The sequence below is a fragment of the Ailuropoda melanoleuca genome, chromosome 12 (genome assembly GCF_002007445.2).
Source record: "Ailuropoda melanoleuca isolate Jingjing chromosome 12, ASM200744v2, whole genome shotgun sequence".
Taxonomy (NCBI): Eukaryota; Metazoa; Chordata; class Mammalia; order Carnivora; family Ursidae; genus Ailuropoda; species Ailuropoda melanoleuca.
In genome coordinates this window covers 24,431,878-24,451,565 of record NC_048229.1, presented here as the reverse complement: position 1 = coordinate 24,451,565, position 19,688 = coordinate 24,431,878, and the positions used below count along the sequence as shown (strand labels likewise).

At 42.4% G+C, this 19,688-nt stretch overlaps 1 protein-coding gene and 1 pseudogene across 5 annotated transcripts in view; one reads left to right on the top strand and one right to left on the bottom strand.

Moving 5' to 3' along the window:
- Nucleotides 1–249: 249 nt before the first annotated feature.
- LOC100466129 (zinc finger protein 256-like) overlaps nucleotides 250–19,688 on the bottom strand; it is a 42,790-nt gene continuing 23,351 nt past the window's right edge. For 4 of the 5 annotated variants that reach the window (XM_034639361.1, XM_019793705.2, XM_019793704.2 and 1 more), the window contains one exon: nucleotides 250–4,253. In XM_034639361.1, the coding sequence (XP_034495252.1) occupies nucleotides 2,314–4,253 (1,940 nt within the window). In that variant the 3' untranslated portion in view covers nucleotides 250–2,313. Of the gene's footprint in view, nucleotides 4,254–6,271; nucleotides 7,996–19,688 lie in introns of those variants that run through there. The other variant, XM_034639363.1, reaches the window with a different exon arrangement.
- LOC109488637 lies at nucleotides 5,443–7,277 on the top strand (annotated as a pseudogene).

Below are 19,688 nucleotides of genomic sequence, written 5' to 3'. Positions count from 1 at the left end.
AAGTTAATATTCATCTGCCTTGTGACTCAGGTATTGAACATTAAGTTTCTGACAAAAATAAAAACAGCATACATCTATATAAAAGTACTGACACAAATGTTTGTGACTTTCTTTTCTTTTTTTAAAGATTTTATTTATTTGACAGAGACAGCCAGCGAGAGAGGGAACACAAGCAGGGGGAGTGGGAGAGGAAGAAGCAGGTTCATAGCGGAGGAGCCTGATGTGGGGCTCGATCCCAGAACGCTGGGATCACACCCTGAGCCGAAGGCAGATGCTTAACGACTGTGCCACCCAGGCGCCCCCGCTTTATTTTCAACAGGCAAAAATCTAGAAATAACCTAAAAGCCCAAAAAAAGATGAATAAAGTAAAAGCGGTATATGCAAACATAAGGGTGTTATCTAGACAGAAAAGTAAGCTACTTGTATAATGTCACTGATGAAAGTCAAAGTAATTATGAAACACAAAGGAAATCGGGGGAAAAAAAAGAGTAAACAGTTTGATTCCAAACATGTAAATAAAAATGATGGTTTCCATTGTAAAACAAAGTGCGATAGTTACCTGGAGAGGTGGGTAGGGTAAGGAGAGGTTATAAAAGGGCAGGAGGTATATATGCCATGACATATCTGGTCATTATCAGGATTATGATGGGGTCAGAGATTCATATCCTTATCAAAACTTACAAATTGTACACTCTTAATTATATGCAGCTTATTAGCATCTGTAAATTAAACCTTTCTACAATTTTAAAAATTGGCTCAAAATAAAAATAGGTTTGGCAACTCTAAACTGACAGTACCACCTGTTCCCATGTCCTCTGGGCGTTAGTCTTACCTCCATCTGCAAATATAGGGAGCAATGAAGGACATCTCCACTGGAGTTAACTGGAACACCGCCTGGGTCTTAAGTGCCATATCAACAAACTATAGATTCCCCCTACCCCTTTCAACATTTTGTTTTCCTCTCTGTGCAGTAATGGCCTTGAGGTAGAAAACACTGAGGGGCTAAAGGAATCACCAATATCTTTCAATTATTTTATTTGACAATGACTTCAGCTACAGACCTCCTGAGATTTGTGTACACACTGGTCCTGCAGAGTCACTGTCACAGAAACTTGTCCAGATGCATCTGTAGAAGAGGCACATTCCATCCAGTTGGCTGCAGTCTCCTCCCTTTCCTATTAAGCCAGTGTTTCTGTACCAATTATGCTTTCCCTTAACCCCTACGGTATTACAACCAGTGATCCTCACCCAGTAAATTGTGGACATCAAAGCTCATGGCTATTAGTATACATGAGAAAATATCCCCTCAACAGTGCTGACGTCCCCTGTGATACCTCCTTTGAGTAAGGGAAAAAACTCATGTTGCTTTCAGAAGCACTAAGAGTCCCACACCTGCCCCCTCCTGGGGGTCATCACTGAGGCCCCTAAAACACATGTCATCCAGGCCTCAAGTGAAAACCAGAAAGCCCCACAGTTTTTCCTAGGAGGCTGTGAGGCAGCAGTGCAAATTTAGTCCAAACTGGGAGGCTACTGGGACGCCTGGCTGGCTCAGTCAGTAGAGCTTGTGATTCTTGATGGTGGGGTTTTGCCTTTGAGCCCCAAGTTGGACATCGAGTTTACTTAAAAAACAAAACAAGATAAAACTGGCAAGCTATTTCCTGCCATCATCCTCTCCCTCTTCAGGCACAGATAATTTGAGACTCTTAAAAAAAGTTCACCCTTTGATGCTTGGTGAGCCCAAATCTTTTTATAAACTACCCCACACAGTAAGTAGAACATTCAAGATTAAAGAGGACTTAAACAGTAAGGCCTTGAATATCATGTTAGCCAAATCAATGTGGAACAGATGGTTCTCCAGTTTGTCACTTGGAAGCTGGAAAAACTCAGCACAAGTATCACACGAGACCAACATGTTCCTGAAAAAGGTAGTCATTTTCTGTAAGCTGCCAGCCAAATTCATGATGTTCTCTGGGTCATCACCGATTTAGGTCCATGTCCTGAAGGTATTCAAGGAGAAGGGGAAGCTGACTCCTAAGACCACAGGCTACTGCTAATCTGCTCCAATTCAAGAGAACAGAGGTCAGCTTCTCTGAGTGCACCGGGGTGAAGACTGATGCGCACTGTGTGGACCTACCAGTCAGCAGAGGTGAAAGGGTCACAAAACTGTCAGTTACATAAATCTAGAGAGATCTTTGGACAATTTAGAAAATGCAACATAGCCACACATACTTCAACATAAATTATAAGGAATCTCCCCACTATAAAAGATTCAAATCAGGCAAATGGCTCCTCAAAGAGTTTCCACCAGTGGCATTACACTGAATAAGGAAATTGCATATTCATTATACAACCATGCCTTTCTCTAGTGTGAACTCTCCAATGTTGAGAGAGGTTAGATTTTCCCCTAAAAGACTTCCCACATTTACTGCACTCATAAGGTCGTTCTCCAGTGTGAACCCTGTGATGATAAGAGAGAGCAGTACGAGTGATAAAAGATTTCCCACATTCACTGCACTCATGAGGCCTTTCTCCAGTGTGAACTCTGTGATGATAATGGAGGGCAGTACTACTTACAAAAGACTTTCCACACTCGCTGCATTCATAAGGCCTTTCTCCTGTGTGAATTCTCTGATGATAATGGAAGCTGGAACTAAAAGTAAAAGATTTCCCACATTTGTTGCATTTGTAAGGGCTTCCTCCATTATGAATTCTCTGGTGTATTGAGAGGGAATGTTTTTGTCTAAAGGATTTCCCACATTCACTGCACTCAAAAGGTTCTTCTCCAGAGTGACTTCTCTGATGATAATGGAGTTCATACCTACAAATAAAGGACTTTCCACATTCATTACACTCATAAAACCTTTCACTTGAATGAACCTTTAGGTGCATACTGAGGCTATTTCTTCGGGTAAAGGATTTGCCACACTCACTGCACTCATGAGGCCTTTCTCCCGTGTGAACTCTGTGGTGATATTGAAGAGCACTATGAGTGCTAAAAGATTTCCCACAATCACTGCACTCATGAGGCCTTTCTCCAGTGTGAACTCTGTGATGATAATGGAGGGCAGTACTACTTATAAAAGACTTTCCACACTCACTGCATTCATAAGGCCTTTCTCCTGTGTGAACTCTCTCATGATAACGGAAGCTGGAACTACAAGAAAAAGATTTCCCACATTTGTTGCATTTGTAAGGGTTTCCTCTACTATGAATTTTCTGGTGTATTGAGAGGGAATGTTTTTGTCTAAAGGATTTCCCACATTCACTGCACTCATAAGGCCTTTCTCCTGTGTGACCTCTGTGATGATACCTGAGTGCAGAGCTAGAAGTAAAAGATTTCCCACATTCACTGCATTCATAAGGCCTTTCTCCTCTGTGGGATCTCTGGTGATAACTGAGGGCAGAGCGATAGGTAAAAGATTTCCCACATTCACTGCACTCAAAAGGTTTTTCTCCAGAGTGACTTCTCTGATGATAATGGAGTTCATACCTACAAATAAAGGACTTCCCACATTCATTACACTCATAAGGCCTTTCACCTGAGTGTACCTTTAGGTGCATATTGAGTCTATGTCTTCGGGTAAAGGATTTGCCACACTCACTGCACTCATAAAGCCTTTCTCCCGTGTGAACTCTGTGGTGATAATGGAGAGCAGTAAGAGTGCTAAAAGATTTCCCACATTCACTGCACACAAAGGACTGTCTTCCAAGGTGGACACCCTGGTCCTGAATAGGTGTGTGTTTGGGACCAAAGGTGTTCTTGCATTCTCCCCAAGTACCATGACTTTTTCTGCTTTGTAAAGTTGTCCCTAACTGGGTGATTTCCTTTAGCTTCTCCCCAGTATGTGTGGCCTCTTGCTCTAGATGTCCCAAGCCAGGCTGGAGGTCCTTCTGAACCTCTCCACGGGTAAAGAGCTTTCCTGAATCATGGAATCCCCAGCTCTTCACAAAAGAGGCCCTATTGACACTGCTTCTAAATGGTTTCTCTTCTGTGTGCTCCTCCTGCTGCTGCTGAGACTTCGCACTGAAATAAAATCGTTTCCCACATGCCCCACACCTCAACAGTTTCTGGCTGCTTCCTTTTCCCTGGTGCTCAGCCAAGTGGAAAATGTCTCTTAAGACTGGACCACACATCTCACAGGGGTGGGTCTTCCGGGAAGACACAGCTGCCGTGGGCGTCCCGGCCTGTGACGCGCCTACAGAAGCGCTCTGTGCAAAGGGTGCCTCCTCATCCTCTGCTCCACAGCAGCAACCTGAAGGCAAAGAAACGCTGGTGAAATTTGCGTTCACTATCGCGAGGGGCTGAGCCCATCACGTGCATGCACCCGATTCGTCTAGGCAGGAGTGTACAGCATGCTTTTCCACACAAAGGAGATGGAATTCAACTGAAGGAGTGGTTGCTGTGCATTACTGGGCCGAATTGGTCAAAGTATTATGGAGAGCACTCTAGAAGGACAAAACACTACAGTAGGACACAAGAAAGAGAGCCAGGGTCTACAACTTGTTCTCTGCCCACAACTTTGTGTTGGCCTGTTTCTTGGCTGAGTAGAAGGCTGTGGGAAAATCCAATCACAAGAAATTTGCTGCTGTTCAAGGTCAGTTTAAGTATATGTCAACATCTCCTGGCAAACTGGGCAAGTGTGAATGCTAGAGTACATAGAGCGGTGAGAGAAATGGGTGAGATGTAGAGGCCTGAGAAGCACCGATTACCCCTACACTGTAAGTCACGTAATTAACAAAGGAGTAGAACCCAGAAGTCCACAAATTGTCAACAGTGAAGGAGGAAAGACAGAAACGGATTGTGGCCATCAGCAATCACATCAAACTGGTTGAACAGCGGTGCCCAGTATGATCTGAACACAGTCTTGACAATCACACCTTTCCAGCTGCCATGCACAGGAAACAGGGCCCCTGTAAGCCCACCTGGTCATGCCTGGAGCATGTCCGTGCTATGATACACAAAGGACTCTTCCCTGTAAGCCCTCCTGAGCAACTACAGAGTACCAGGAGGATAGAAACACTGCAGGAAAGGGCACCCTAGTGGCTCCATCAGTTGGGCATCCGACCCTTTATCACAGCTCAGGTCTTGATCTCAGGGTTGTGAGTTCAAGCCCTGTGTTGGGCTCCTTGAAAAGGAAAGGAAAGGGCAAGGAAAGGGAAAGGGAAAGGAAAAGGAAAGTGAGGAAAAGAAAGGAAAGAAATACTGGAGGAAAACCGGTCAAATGGATGGCCAGCACTGTCCCAGAGTTACTCAGGGTACAAAGGACCCAGACAAACATCCTATGTGGCTGATGTCAGCAGAATGGTAGATCAGGGGATACCATCCTTCACCCCAACAAAAATGACTTCAAAAGCTGTCCATGAATGACATTAGCTTCAGAGGGCTCAAAAATCCAATTAAGACCAATTACTACACAGTGGAGCATAAAGGAGAGCACAAGCATGCAGAAAGGACAGCTGGAGACTACTAGCAGAGACGTGGGGATGGGTCAGAAGTAAGGACTGGACCTATCTCATTAGTCACTATTGCAGTCCCTGCTCAGCACATTCCAGCTGCCTGCTCCACAGGGGACACTGGCAGCTTTTGCCACCGAGTTAACCAACACGCATCACTATCATGGACCCAGTGAATATAAAGCTAATGTGTCCTGCAAACCCCCTCCCAGGAGCTGCTGTTGTGCAGCTCCAGGACTAGGACTGCAACTGCCCCTCAGCCCTGTGCATGTCCTGGGCCCCAGATCCATGCCTATGTGTGCCTCCATTCCAGACCCTGACCCCCAGCTACAGGAAGTCCACCTATGCCTCAAGGGAATGGAAATACCCTCCAGATAGGCTAGCCAGATGCCAGGACCTCAGAGTCACTGTGTCTCCATGCACACGCAGACTGCTGCTCAGGGTGTGGCTGCAACTCACAAAGCAAACTAACACCACTGAGGTGTAATCAGTATCCCAGGGCCCAAAACTGCTATCACTCTGAAAGTGCCCGCACACCAGACCCCAGTGCCGCTGCCACCACCCACAGGGTGCCCAGGAGTTGGACTCAGCACCGACCTCAACTCTGCCACAATACTCTCCATGGAAAAAAGCCATCAAGCGTTCCTCAGCAGTTTTCTCCACTGCTTTGGATACCGCAGCCTTGCCCATCCTGCCATCTCTTCCTGATGCCTTTGCTGGTGCTGACAGGTGACAGAGCTGCACAGAGAGTTTATCATTGGGCGTTCCCCAGATCCTGAACGGCCACACCCCATGAAGCTGACACCTTTGCACGTACCTGTAGGTGAAGGACTCTCTCAACCAAAAGTACCACAAAGTCTGGAAGAAGTGACCACACCATCAAATATGCAAACATCAATGTAAGGATGTAAGGAACAAAAAATCAAGGAAACATAACACCATCAAAGGAGTATAGTAATTCATCAGAAAACATACCCATGGAAATGAGATAGGTGATCTATCAGACAAAATTCAAAATAATTGTTTTAACAAAGCTTAGTGAGCTACAAGAAAACACAGGTAGACGATTCAACAAAAGAAGATACACAGTAAACAAAGGAGCTGTTCAACAAAGACAGAGAAATCATAAAAAGGAACAAAATGGGCTGGCCAAGGACGCAGTGAGGTGTAGTCACTGCTGGCCAGATAAGTCTGAGTGGAGTGAACAGCTGACTCATCTGACAGTTGTATGTTCCAGGCACACCTTCATCTAGATGCCCACAGGTGCCGGCCTCCACGGAGCTCACAGAGATTGGCAGACAGGAACAACAGGGTGGAGAATCACGCCACACTTCATGCTAGCAATACAGGAGAGTTCATGGTGTGCCCACTCTCCAAAAGGAGGGTCAGATATAAGCAATGACAACTGAATCAATTAATAGTTGGTAACAGTCCACCCAATCACTGACGGGTCTCCTAATGAGACCACAGGCAGCTGGGAAGACATCAAACTATGAGGAAATGGAGCAGTACGAGATCATAATATATACTTGTACAACACTAAATCCTCTTAGTACCACCTACCTTTTAAGAAGTAGAATGGCAGATAACGTGCGGGAGAGAAGAAAGTTTCTGTCCTTCTATATAAACTATCCTTAATGAACTGGTCTTCAGAGCAGAACTGTTCTACTCATTCTTTATGTTAGAAAATTTCTGCCAGGGCTGCACCAGCACAATCAACCTGTGCTTTTACAGTCTCTTCTCACCAATTACCAGAGCGACTTATATGACCGTCCACTGTTGGACCTGGATGAGTGGGTATTAAACTCTTCAGGCATAATTAAACCAACCAGAACCAAGATGGTATAGGTATTTGTTTTATGTCATAGGTGTCTAGCTCTGAAAGATCAACTAGATGGAAATACTGGAGACCCATTTAATTTTTAGCAAAGATGCTTTGCTTTGCTTCTGTCAAAGGATTAGGGCTATGGGAGGCTTAAATTGCAGAAGTTTAGTTTATTTTACTCTTGTACCACCCTTGTTTTCTGAAGATTCAAATTTATAACTGTTGGATCAGAAGAAACATTTCAACAAAGTATCCTTTGGATATTAACAACTGCAATTATCTGATGACTTATCCTTAATTTATCCATCCATATTTGAGATGTTGTTTGTTTAGAATCAAGGTCCTTTGTATATTTATGTTACTGGTGATGGAAATCATTCCAGAGGAGCTATTTTAGAATACATGCAGGGGCACGTGGGTGGCTCAGTGGGTTAAGTGTCTGATTTCGGCTCAGATCATTGATACTAGGGTCCTGGGATCAAGCCCCGCATCGGACTCTGCGCTCAGCAGAGAGTATGCTTCTCCCTCTCCCTCTGCTTGTGCTTGCATGTGCTTTCTCTCAAATAAATAAAATATTAAAAAAGGAGAGAGAATACATGTAGAGAAATGCTTTTGAAGTAGTGTGATATAAACTATACGATAAAATGGAAAGTTCATATATTTGCAAAAATTCTGAGTTGGTAAAAATTAATCTCTGGTATTAAATGTTTACATTAAAATAAGATGGTGACACTGTCCCATTAAAAAAACTGGGGGGGGCGCCTGGGTGGCACAGCGGTTAAGCGTCTGCCTTCGGCTCAGGGCGTGATCCCGGCCTTATGGGATCGAGCCCCACATCAGGCTCTTCCGCTATGAGCCTGCTTCTTCCTCTCCCACTCCCCCTCCTTCTGTTCCCTCTCTCGCTGGCTGTCTCTATCTCTGTCGAATAAATAAATAAAATCTTTAAAAAAAAATGGGGGGAAAAGTGGAAGTCCAAGATGGTGGAGGAGTAGGAGACCTTAGTTTTGTCTGGTCCCAAGAATTCAGCTAGATAGCTATCAATTATTCTGAATACCTGTGAACTCAACCGGAGATCTAAGAAAAATTGCTGCATGTCTACGAATAGAAAAATGACCACTTTCTGCAAGGTAGGAGGTGTGGAGAAGTGAATCCAAGGGGATATATCAGAAGATAATCCACGGGGGTAGGGAGCCTCTGGAAGCCAGCCACCGGAAAGTGATATAGCCACAGAGTGCAAAATCAGAACTTTTTAGAAGGCTGTTCCAGTGAGGGACATCCCTGCCTGAAAGGAGCTCAGGTGCCGAGCACAGTAGAGTCCTAGGTGGGACAGTGTGGTCTCAGGATACCCAGGGTCACAGAAAGAATGGGGGTGCCTGACTGCAGAAGAGTTCCCAGGCATTGGAGCGGGGAATCCGGCTACAATCAGGAAGCCTGAAAGTGGGGTCTCAGCTCGGTGTTGCCATAAACCATGAACGATGACACGGTAGGGCAACCACTCTCCTGCTTGGAGCAACCACTCTCCAGAAAGCAGCAGAGCCCCGCAAGATCCCTCTTCCTCTCTTGGGGAGGAGTGGCACGCATGTGCCCCGCAGGAGTCTACAGGGTTTGGAGACTTGAAGCAGGGCCGCAAATGCTTTGTCACAACACAGGCTGGGTGAGCAGAGTGCGGCCACAGACCAGGGAGCCAGGAGTGATTGCCTGCTTTTCCCTAACGGTTCACTGAGGAGTGGGGGGCACAAGGTTTTGGCTCTGGCCTGGAGATTGGGAGGCCGCCATTTTCACTGTCATCCTCTAAAGCTGCAGGGAAAGCCTTCAGGGAACAAAAGCCACATAGAGCAATCCAGAGCCTCTTACTTAGCCGGGCCTCCTGACAAGAGGGGTGCAATTCCTCCCAGGGCAAAGACACCTGAGAATCAGCGCAACAGGCCCCTCCCGCAGAAGTTCAGCAAGAACCTCCCGCTAAGACCAAGTTTACCAATCACACAGAAATGCAAAACTCCAGGGCTAGGGGAAAACAGTACATAGAATTCATGCTTTTTTCCTCACGATTCCTTAGCCTGTCAATTTTAATTTTTTTTCTTTTTCCTTTTAAACCAATTTCCTATTTTATCAACTTTTTTTTTTTTTAAAGATTTTATTTATTTATTCAACAGAGATAGAGATAGCCAGCGAGAGAGGGAACACAAGCAGGGGGAGTGGGAGAGGAAGAAGCAGGCTCATAGCAGAAGAGCCCGATGTGGGGCTCGATCCCATAATGCCGGGATCACGCCCTGAGCCGAAGGCAGACGCCCAACCGCTATGCCACCCAGGCGCCCCTATCAACTCTTTTTTTAAAGCCTTTTTTAATTTTCATTTTTATTTATTTATTTATTTATTTTCATTTATTTTTTTTTAATTTATTTATTTGACAGAGATAGAGACAGCCAGAGAGAGAGGGAACACAAGCAGGGGGAGTGGGAGAGGAAGAAGCAGGCTCACAGCAGAGGAGCCTGATGTGGGGCTCGATCCCGCAATGCCAGGATCACGCCCCGAGCCGAAGGCAGAAGCTTAATCGCTGTGCCACCCAGGCACCCCTAATTTTCATTTTTAGAGTTACATTCTATTCTTTCACTGTATTTATTTTCGTATATATATATATATTTTTTTTTCTTCCTTTACAATTTTGGGATGCAGTTTCTTCTAACAAACACACCAAAATACACACAGAATCTAATGTATTGCTCTGTTCTCTTCACCTGATTATATTCTTTCTTTTTTTAAGTCTTTTTAAATTTTCATTTTTACAGTTACATTCTATTCCTTCAATGTATTTAATATTATTTTTGTATATGTAATTTTTTCTTTCCTCACGATTTTGGGATGTAGTTTCTTCTAACAGATCAAAATAAACCCAGGATATAGTAGATGTTCACCTGTCTGCTTATACTCTTTCCTTTTTTTTTTGTCTTTTAACTTTCATTTTTGAAGTTACATTCTGTCCTTTCACTGTATTTAATTTTATTTTTGTACATACATGTTTTTCATTCCTTACACTTTTGGTATCTACTTTTCTAACAAACAGATCAAAATACACACAGGATCCAGTGTACTGCTCTGTTCCATTCACCTCTCTGATTATATTCTCTCTCACTTAAAAAAAAAATTTTTTTTTTTTTGGGTTTCAGGTCTCTTTTTTTTTTTTTTTTTTTTTTTNAAGATTTTATTTATTCGACAGAGATAGAGACAGCCAGCGAGAGAGGGAACACAAGCAGGGGGAGCGGGAGAGGAAGAAGCAGGCTCATAGCGGAGGAGCCCGATGTGGGGCTCGATCCCATAACTCCGGGATCACGCCCTGAGCCGAAGGCAGACGCCCAACCGCTGTGCCACTCAGGCGCCCCTCAGGTCTCTTCTGATTTGTTTACTGTATATTTCTAAGGGATTGTTGTTGCCATTTTAGTGTTTTGTTCTCTCACTCATCTATTCATCTCTGGACAGAATGACAAGATGGAAAAACTCACCTCAAAAAAGAGAACGAGAGGCAGTATTGACTGCCAGGGACCTATTCAGTATGGATATAAGTAAGATGTGGAACTAGAGTTCAGAATAACGATTATAGAGATACTAGCAGGGCTGGAAAAAAAGCATAGAAGACACTAGAGAATCTCATTCTGGAGAAATAAAAGAACTAAAATCTAGTCAAGTGGAAATCAAAAAGGCTATAAATGAGATGCAATAAGAAATGGAGGCTCTAGGGGTGTGTAGGTAGCTCAGTTGGTTAAGCGTCTGACTCTGGCTCAGGTCATGATCCCAGGGTCCTGGGATCGAGCCCCACATTGGGTTCCTTGCTCAGGGGGAGCCTGCTTCCCCCTCTCCCTCTGCCTGCCGCTCCTTCTGCTTGTGCTTGCTCTCTCTGTGTCAAATAAATACAATAAAAAAAAAAAACAAACGGAGGCTTTAACTTCTAGGATAAATGAGGGAGAAGAGAGAATTAATGTATAGAAGACAAAATGATGGAGAATAAAGAAGCTGAGAAAAAGAGACATAAACAACTATTAGATTATGAGGGGAGAATTCGAGAGATAAGTAATACACTTATTCTAATATTAGAATAATTGGAATCCCAGAAGAAGAGGAAAGAGAGAGGGGAGGAGCAGAAGGTATATTGAAGCAAATTATAACAGAAAACTTCTCTAATCTGGAGAAGAAACAGGCATCAAAGTCCAGGAAACAGAGAGAATACCCCTCAAAATCATTAAAAATAGGTCAATACTTCGACATATAAATAGTGAAGCTTGGAAACCTCAGAGACAAAGAGAAAATCCTGCAAGCATCTTGGGACAAGAGGTCCATAACATACAAGGATAAAAACATTAGAAGGGCAGCAGACCTATCCACAGAAACCTGGCAGGCCAGAAAGGATGGGCATGATATACTCAGGGTGCTAAATGAGAAAAATAGGCAGCCAGGAATACTTTATCCAGCAAGGCTGTCATTCAGAATAAAAGGAGAGATAAAGAGCTTCCAGGACAAAGAGAAACTAAAAGAATTTGTGGTCACTAAACCAGCCCTGCAAGAAATATCAAAAGGGATCCCTTAAGTGAAGAGAGAGCCCAAAAGGAACAGAGACCAAAAAGGAACAGAGAAAATATATAGAAACTGTGACTATTCAGGTAATAAAATGGCACTAACCTCTTATCTTTCAAGAGTTACTCTGAATGTAAATGGTCTAAATGACCCAATCAAAAGACACAGGGTATCAGATTGGATAAAAAAGCAAGACCCAGGGGTGCCTGAGTGGCTCAGTTGTTAAGCATCTGCCCTCGGCTCAGGTCATGATCCCAGGGTCCTGGAATCAAGCCCCACATTGGGCTCCCTGCTCAGCGGGAAGCCTGCTTCTTCCTCTCACTCCCCTGCTTGTGTTCTCTCTCTCACTGTCTCTCTGCCAAATAAATAAATAAAATCTTTTTTAAAAAAAGCAAGGGGTGCCTGGGTGGCACAGCGGTTAAGCGTCTGCCTTCGGCTCAGGGCGTGATCCCAGAGTCCTGGGATCGAGCCCCACATCAGGCTCCTCTGCTATGAGCCTGCTTCATCCTCTCCCACTCCCTCTGCTTGTGTTCCCTCTCTCGCTGGCTGTCTCTATCTCTGTCAAATAAATAAATAAAATCTTAAAAAAAAAAAAAAGCAAGACCCATCGAAATGCTGTCTGCGAAAGACTCATTCTAGACCCAAAGACACCTCTAGATTGAAAGTGAGGGGGTGGAAAACCATTTATTATGCTAATGGACATCAAAAGAAAGGTGGAGTAGCAATCCTTATATCAGACAAATAAGATTTTAAACCAAAGACTGTAATAAGAGATGAGGAAGGACACTATATCATAATTAAGAGGTCTATCCAACAAGAAGATCTAACAATTGTAAATTTTATGCCCCCAAGATAGGAGCAGACAATTATACAAACCAATTAATAACAAATTTAAAGAAACACATTAATAATAATACGATAATAGTAGGGGACTTTAACACCCCACTCACTGCAATGGACAGATTATCTAAGCAGAAGATCAAAAAGGAAACAATGACTTTGAATGACACGCTGGACCAGATGGGCTTCAAAGACATATTCAGCATTCCACCCTAAAGCAACAGAATACACATTCTTCTCAAGTGCACATGGAACATTCTCTAGAACCGATCACATATTGGGTCACAAATCATGTCTCAACTGGTACCAAAAGATTGGAATCATTCCCTGCATATTTTCAGACTACAATGCTTTGAAATTTGAACTCAGTCACAAGAGAAAAGTTGGAAAGAACTCAAACATATGGAGGCTAAAGAGCATCCTACTAAAGAATGAATGAGTCAACCAGGAAATTAAAAAATAATTTAAAAAATTCATGGAAATAAATTTAAATGAAAACACAACTGTTCAAAACCTTTGGAATGTAGCAAAGGCAGTCGTAAGAGGGACGTATATAGCAATACAAGCGTTTCTTGAGAAATAAGAAAGGTCTCAAATACACAACCTAACCTTACATCTAAAGGACCTGGAGAAAGAACAGCAAATAAAGCCTAAACCCAGCAAGAGAAGAGAATTAATAAAGGTCAGAGCTGAAATCAATGAAATAGAAATGGAAAGAATAGAACAAATCCACAAAACTAGGAGACGGTTCCTTAAACAAATTAGTAAGATTGATAAACCCTGGCCAGACTTATCAAAAAGAAAAGAGAAACGACCCAAATAAATAAAATCTTGAATGAAAGTGGAGAGATCACAACCAATACTGACAAAATATAAATAATTATAAAAACATACTATGAGCAACTATATGCCAAGATATTAGGCAATCTCAAAGAAATGGATGCGTTCCTAGAGATGTATAAACTACCAAAACTGAAATGGGAAGAAATAGAAAACTTGAACAGACCCATAACCAGCAAGGAAATTGAAGCAGGAATCAAAAATCTCCCAACAAACAAAAGTCCAGGGCTGGATGACTTCCCAGGGGAATTCTACCAAAACATTTCAAGAAGATTTAACATACTTATTCTTCTGAAGCTGTTTCAAAAAACAGAAATGGAAGGAAAACTTCCAGACTCTTTCCATGAGGCCAGCATTACCTTGATCCGCAAACCAGATAAACACACCACCAAAAAGGAGAATTACAGACCAATATCCCTGATGAACATGGATGCAAAAATTCTCACCAAGATACTAGCCCACAGGATCCAAGAGTACGTTAAAAGGATTATTCATCATGACCAAGTGAGATTCATTCTGGGCTGCAAAGGTGGTTCAACATCCGCAAATCAATCAATGTGATACACTACACTGATAAAAGAAAGGACGGAAACCATATGATCCTCTCAACAGACGCAGAAAAAGCATTTGACAAAGTACAGCAAGCATCCTTTCTTGATTACAACTTTTCACAGTGTAGGGATAGAGGGAACACACCTAAATATCATAAAACCTATATATGAAAAGACCTCAGCAAATATTTTTTTTTAAAGATTTTATTTATTTATTTGACAGACAGACAAAGAGACAGCAAGCGAGAGAGGGAACACAAGCAGGGGGAGTGGGAGAGGAAGAAGCAGGCTCATAGCGGAGGAGCCTGATGTGGGGCTCAATCCCGTAACACCGGGATCACGCCCTGAGCCGAAGGCAGACGCTTAACCGCTGTGCCACCCAGGTGCCCCACAGCAAATATCATTCTTAATGGGGAAAAACTGAGAGCTTTTCCCCTAAGGTCAGGAACACGGCAGGGATGTCCCCACTCACCACTGCTGTTCAACATAGTACTAGAAGTCCTAGCCTCAGCAATCAGACAACAGAAAGAAATAAAAGGCATCCGAATCAGCAAAGAAAAAGTCAAACTCTCACTCTTTGCAGATGACATGATACTCTATGTGGAAAACCCAAAAGACTCCACCCCAAAATTGCTAGAACTCATACAGGAATTCAGTAAAGTGGCAGGATATAAAATCAATGGACAGAAATCACAGTGAGTCAGAAGAAAGAGAAAGAGAGTTGATCCCATTTACAATTGCACCCAAAACCATAAGGGGATACCTAGGAATAAACCTAACCAAAGAGGCAAAGGATCTGTACTCAGAAAACTATAGAATACTCATGAAAGAAACTGAGGAAGAAACAAAGCGATGGGAAAACATTCCGTGCTCATGGATTGGAAGAACAAATATTGTTAAAATGTCTATGCTACCTAGAGCAATCTATATATTCAGTGCGATCCCTATCAAAATATCGTCAACTTTTTTCACAGAGCTAGAGCAAATAATCCTAGAATTTGTATGAAACCAGCAGAGACCCCGAATAGCCAAGGGAATGTTGAAAAAGAAAACCAAACCTGGGGCATCACAATGCCTGACTTCAAGCTCTACTACAAAGCTGTCATCATCAAGACAGTATGATACTGGCACAAAAACAGACACATAGATCAGTGAACAGAACAGAGAACCCAGAAATGGACCTCAACTATATGGTCAACTAATCTTTGACAAAGCAGGAAAGAATATCCGATGGAACAAAGACACTCTCTCCAACAAATCGTGTTGGAAAATTGGACAGCCACATGCAGAAGAATGAAACCGGACCATTTCCTTACACCATATACAACAGACTCAAAATGATGAAAGACCTCAATGTGAGACAGGAATCCATCAAAATCCTAGAAGAGAACACAGACAGCAACCTCTGTGACCTCAGCTGCAGCAACTTCCTGCTAGACACATCTCCAAAGGCAAGGGAAACAGGCAAAAATGAACTACCGGAACTTCATCAAGATAAAAAGCTTTTGCACAGTAAAGGAAACAGTTGACAAAACCAAAAGACACCTGACAGAATGGGAGAAGATATTTGCAAATGACATATCAGATAAAGGGCTGGTATCCAAGATCTATAAAGAATTTATCAAACTCAACACCCAAGGAATAAATAATCCAATCAAGGGGCGCCTGGGTGGCACAGCGGTTAAGCCTCTGCCTTCTGCCTTCGGCTCAGGGCGTGATCCCGGTGTTATGGGATCGAGCCCCACGTCAGGCTCCTCCGCTATGGGCCTGCTTCTTCCTCTCCCACTCCCCCTGCTTGTGTTCCCTCTCTCGCTGGCTGTCTCTATCTCTGTCAAATAAATAAATAAAATCTTTAAAAAAAAAAATCCAATCAAGAAATGGGCAGAAGACGTGAACAGACATTTCTCCAAAGAAGACACTGAAATGGCCAACAGGCACATGAAAAAATACTCAACCTTACTCAGCATCAGTGAAATACAAATCAAAACCACAGTGAGATACCACCTCACAACAGTCAGAATGGCTCAAATTAACAAGTAAGGAAACAACAGATGTTGGCGAGGATGCCGAGAAAGGGAAACCCTCTTACACTGCTGGTGGGAATGCAAGCTGGTGCAGCCACTCTGGGAAACAGTATGGAGGTTCCTCAAAAGTTGAAAATAGGGCTACCCTATGACCCAGCAATTGCACTACTAGGCATTTAGTCTAAAGATACAAATGTAGTGAACTGAAGGGGCACCTGCACCCCAATGTTTACAGTGGCAATGTCCACAATAGCCACACTATGGAAAGATGCCAGGTGACCATCGACAGACGAATGGATACAGAAGATGTGATATATATATATACACACATACATACACAAAATCAAATACTACTCAGCCATCAAAAAAAAAGAAAAAGAAATCTTGCCATTTGCAATGACGTGGATGGAACTAGAGGGTATTACGATAAGCAAAATAAGTAAATCAGAGAATGACAATTATATGATCTCACTGATGTGTGTAATTTAAGAAACAAAACAGGATCATAGAGGAGGGAAGAAACAATAAAACAAGATGAAATCAGAGAGGGAGACAAACCATTTGAGACTCTTAATCACAGGAACAAACTGAGGGTTGCTGGAGGGGAGAGGGGTGGGGGGATGGGGTAATTGGGTGATGGACTTTAAGAAGGGCACATGATGTAATGAGCACTAGGTATCATGTAGAACTGGTGAATCACTGAACTCTACCTCTGAAACTAATAATACACTATATGTTAATTAATTGAATTTAAATTTAAAAAATAAGTAAATGAAAAAAGGTGGCAGGGAGAACCTAACAGGAGCTCTAATGCTGAATAAAATCAGTGAAATAAAAAATGCAACAGAGAGCATCAACAGCCAACTTTGTCAAGCGAAAGAGAATCTGTGAATTTGAAGGTAGGTCTTTACATTATCTAGTCAGAGGAGTAAAAAAGAAAAAATAAAGAAAGCCTACATGGATTATGGAACTTGAAGCAACATTCATGGAATAAGTCCATGAAGAATAAGACAGAGAAAGACAAGAGCAAAAACTAAGGAAATCATGGCTGAAAACTTCCCAAATCTAGGGAGAGAAGCAAAGACATCCAGGTACATGATGTTCACTGTCCCCATACAAGCTACACAAATATGATGTCACTGAAACACATAATAAAACTGTTAAGGAACAATTATGAAGAGAAAAATTCAAAAGCAGCTGGGAAAAAGAAATTCATGTTATAAAATGGAACACCCACAAGGATATATGCAAATTTCTCAGAAGAAACATTATGAGCCAGAAAAGAGTGGAAAGTTAGATTAAAAAAACTGGGGTGGGGGCAGAGAGGGAAGCCAAGGAAACATATTGTACTTAACAAAGCTGTCCTTCAGAAACAAAAAAGAGATAAAGACAAATAATTAGGTAGTTCAGCACCTTCAGACCTTATTTACAAGAAAGACTAAAGACAGTTCTTCAAGCTGAAATCAAAGAACCTAAGTAGTAACATGAAAACATATCAAAATACAAAGCATACTGCTAAAATAAGTACATAGTAAAATCCAGAGGATGCTAATACTGTAATATGATGGTATTTAAATCACTTAACTCTAGTATAAAGGTTAAAAACCAGAAGCAATAAAAATAATTAGCTGCAATAATTTATTAATGATTACACAATAAAAAAAAGATGTAAATAGGGATATCAAAAACATAAAATGGGGGTTGGGGTAGAATTTTGTATACTGCTGAAATGAAGATATCAGCTTAAGACAGAATGGTATAAATAAATGTAAGATGTTTCCTGTAAGCCTCAAGGTAACCACAAAGCAAAAACCTAATGTGAACAGAAGAGCAAAGAACCAGAGTATACCAACTATAGATAATTATCAAATCACAAAGGAAGACAGCAAGAAAGGAAAGAACGAAGGAACTACAAAAAAATCCCAAAAACAATTAACAAGATAGCAAGAGTAAGTCCTTATAAAAGTCTCCAATTCAGAGACAGAGTGGCAGAAAGGATTTAAAAACAAAACAAAACAATGACAACAACTAAAAACAAGACCCAACTATATGCTGTGGATATTAGACTCACTTCAGCATTAAGGACACACATAGGCTGAAAGTGAAGGGAGCAAAAAAAGATACTTCTTGCAAATGGAATACAAAAAGCAAGCAGAGGGGTGCCTGGGTCAGTCAGTTAAGTGAATGCCTTCGGCTCAGGTTATGATCCCAGGGTCCTGGAATACAGCCAGCCCCATGTCAGGCTCCCTGCTTGGTGGGGAGCCTGCTTCTCCCTCTTCCACTGGTGCTTCCCCTGCTTAGGCTCTCCCTTCTCTCTCTGTCAAATAAAATAAAATCTTAAAAAAAAAATAAACAAAAACAAAAACAAAACAAAAAGCAAGCAGACGGGCGCCTGGGTAGTGCGGTCGTTAAGTGTCTGCCTTCGGCTCAGGGCGTGATCCCAGCGTTCCGGGATCGAGTCCCACATCGGGCTCCTCCGCTGGGAGCCTGCTTCTTCCTCTCCCACTCCCCTGTTGTGTTCCCTCTCGCTGGCTGTCTCTCTGTCACATAAATAAATAAAATCTTAAAAAAAAAAAAAAAAGCAAGCAGAAGCAGCAATACTTTTATCAGATAAAATAGAGACAAAATCATAACATAACAATAAAGGACCTAACTTATTGAGAGGATGTAACAATTGCAACTGTATATGCACCAAACACCAAACTTCGGAGCACCCAAATACAGGAAGCAAATATTATGATATTCAATCCGAAGGCAGATAGACAGCAACACTGTAATAACAGGGGATTTTAGGGGCGCCTGGGTGGCATAGCGGTTAAGCGTCTGCCTTCGGCTCAGGGCGTGATCCCGGCGTTATGGGATCGAGCCCCACGTCAGGCTCTTCTGCTATGAGCCTGCTTCTTCCTCTCCCACTCCCCTGCTGTGTTCCCTCTCTCACTGGCTGTCTCTATCTCTGTCGAATGAATAATAAAATCTTTAAAAAAAAAAAACACACACAAAAAAAACAGGGGACTTTAATATTCTCCTATCAACAATGGGTAGATGATCCAGACAGAAAAGAAAACTTTGCATTTCAACTGTACTTTAGATCAAATGGACTAGTAGATATACAGAGAATACTCAATTCAACTGCAGTAGAATACACATTCTGCTCAAGGGAATACAGAACATTCCTTAGGAAAATTTGTATTTTGTAAATCATAAAACCAGTCATAACAAATTTAAGAGGAATAATATCAGTTATGTTTACTGACCACAGTAGTATAAAACCAGGAATAAATAATGGGAGGAGGGGTGCCTTGGTGGCTCAGCCTTTAGGTGTCAGCCTTTGGTTCAGGGCATGATCCCAGGGTCCTGGGATCGAGCCTGCATCAGGCTCCTCTGTGGGAGCCTGCTTCTCCCTCTCCCACTCCCACTGCTTGTGTTCCCTCTCTTGCTGCCTCTCTGTCAAATAAATAAATAAAATCTTTAAATAATAGTAATAATAATAGGAGGAAAGCTCAAAAATTCAAAAATATGTGGATATTAAACAACACAATCATGAGGGGCGCCTGGGTGGCACAGCGGTTGGGCGTCTGCCTTCGGCTCAGG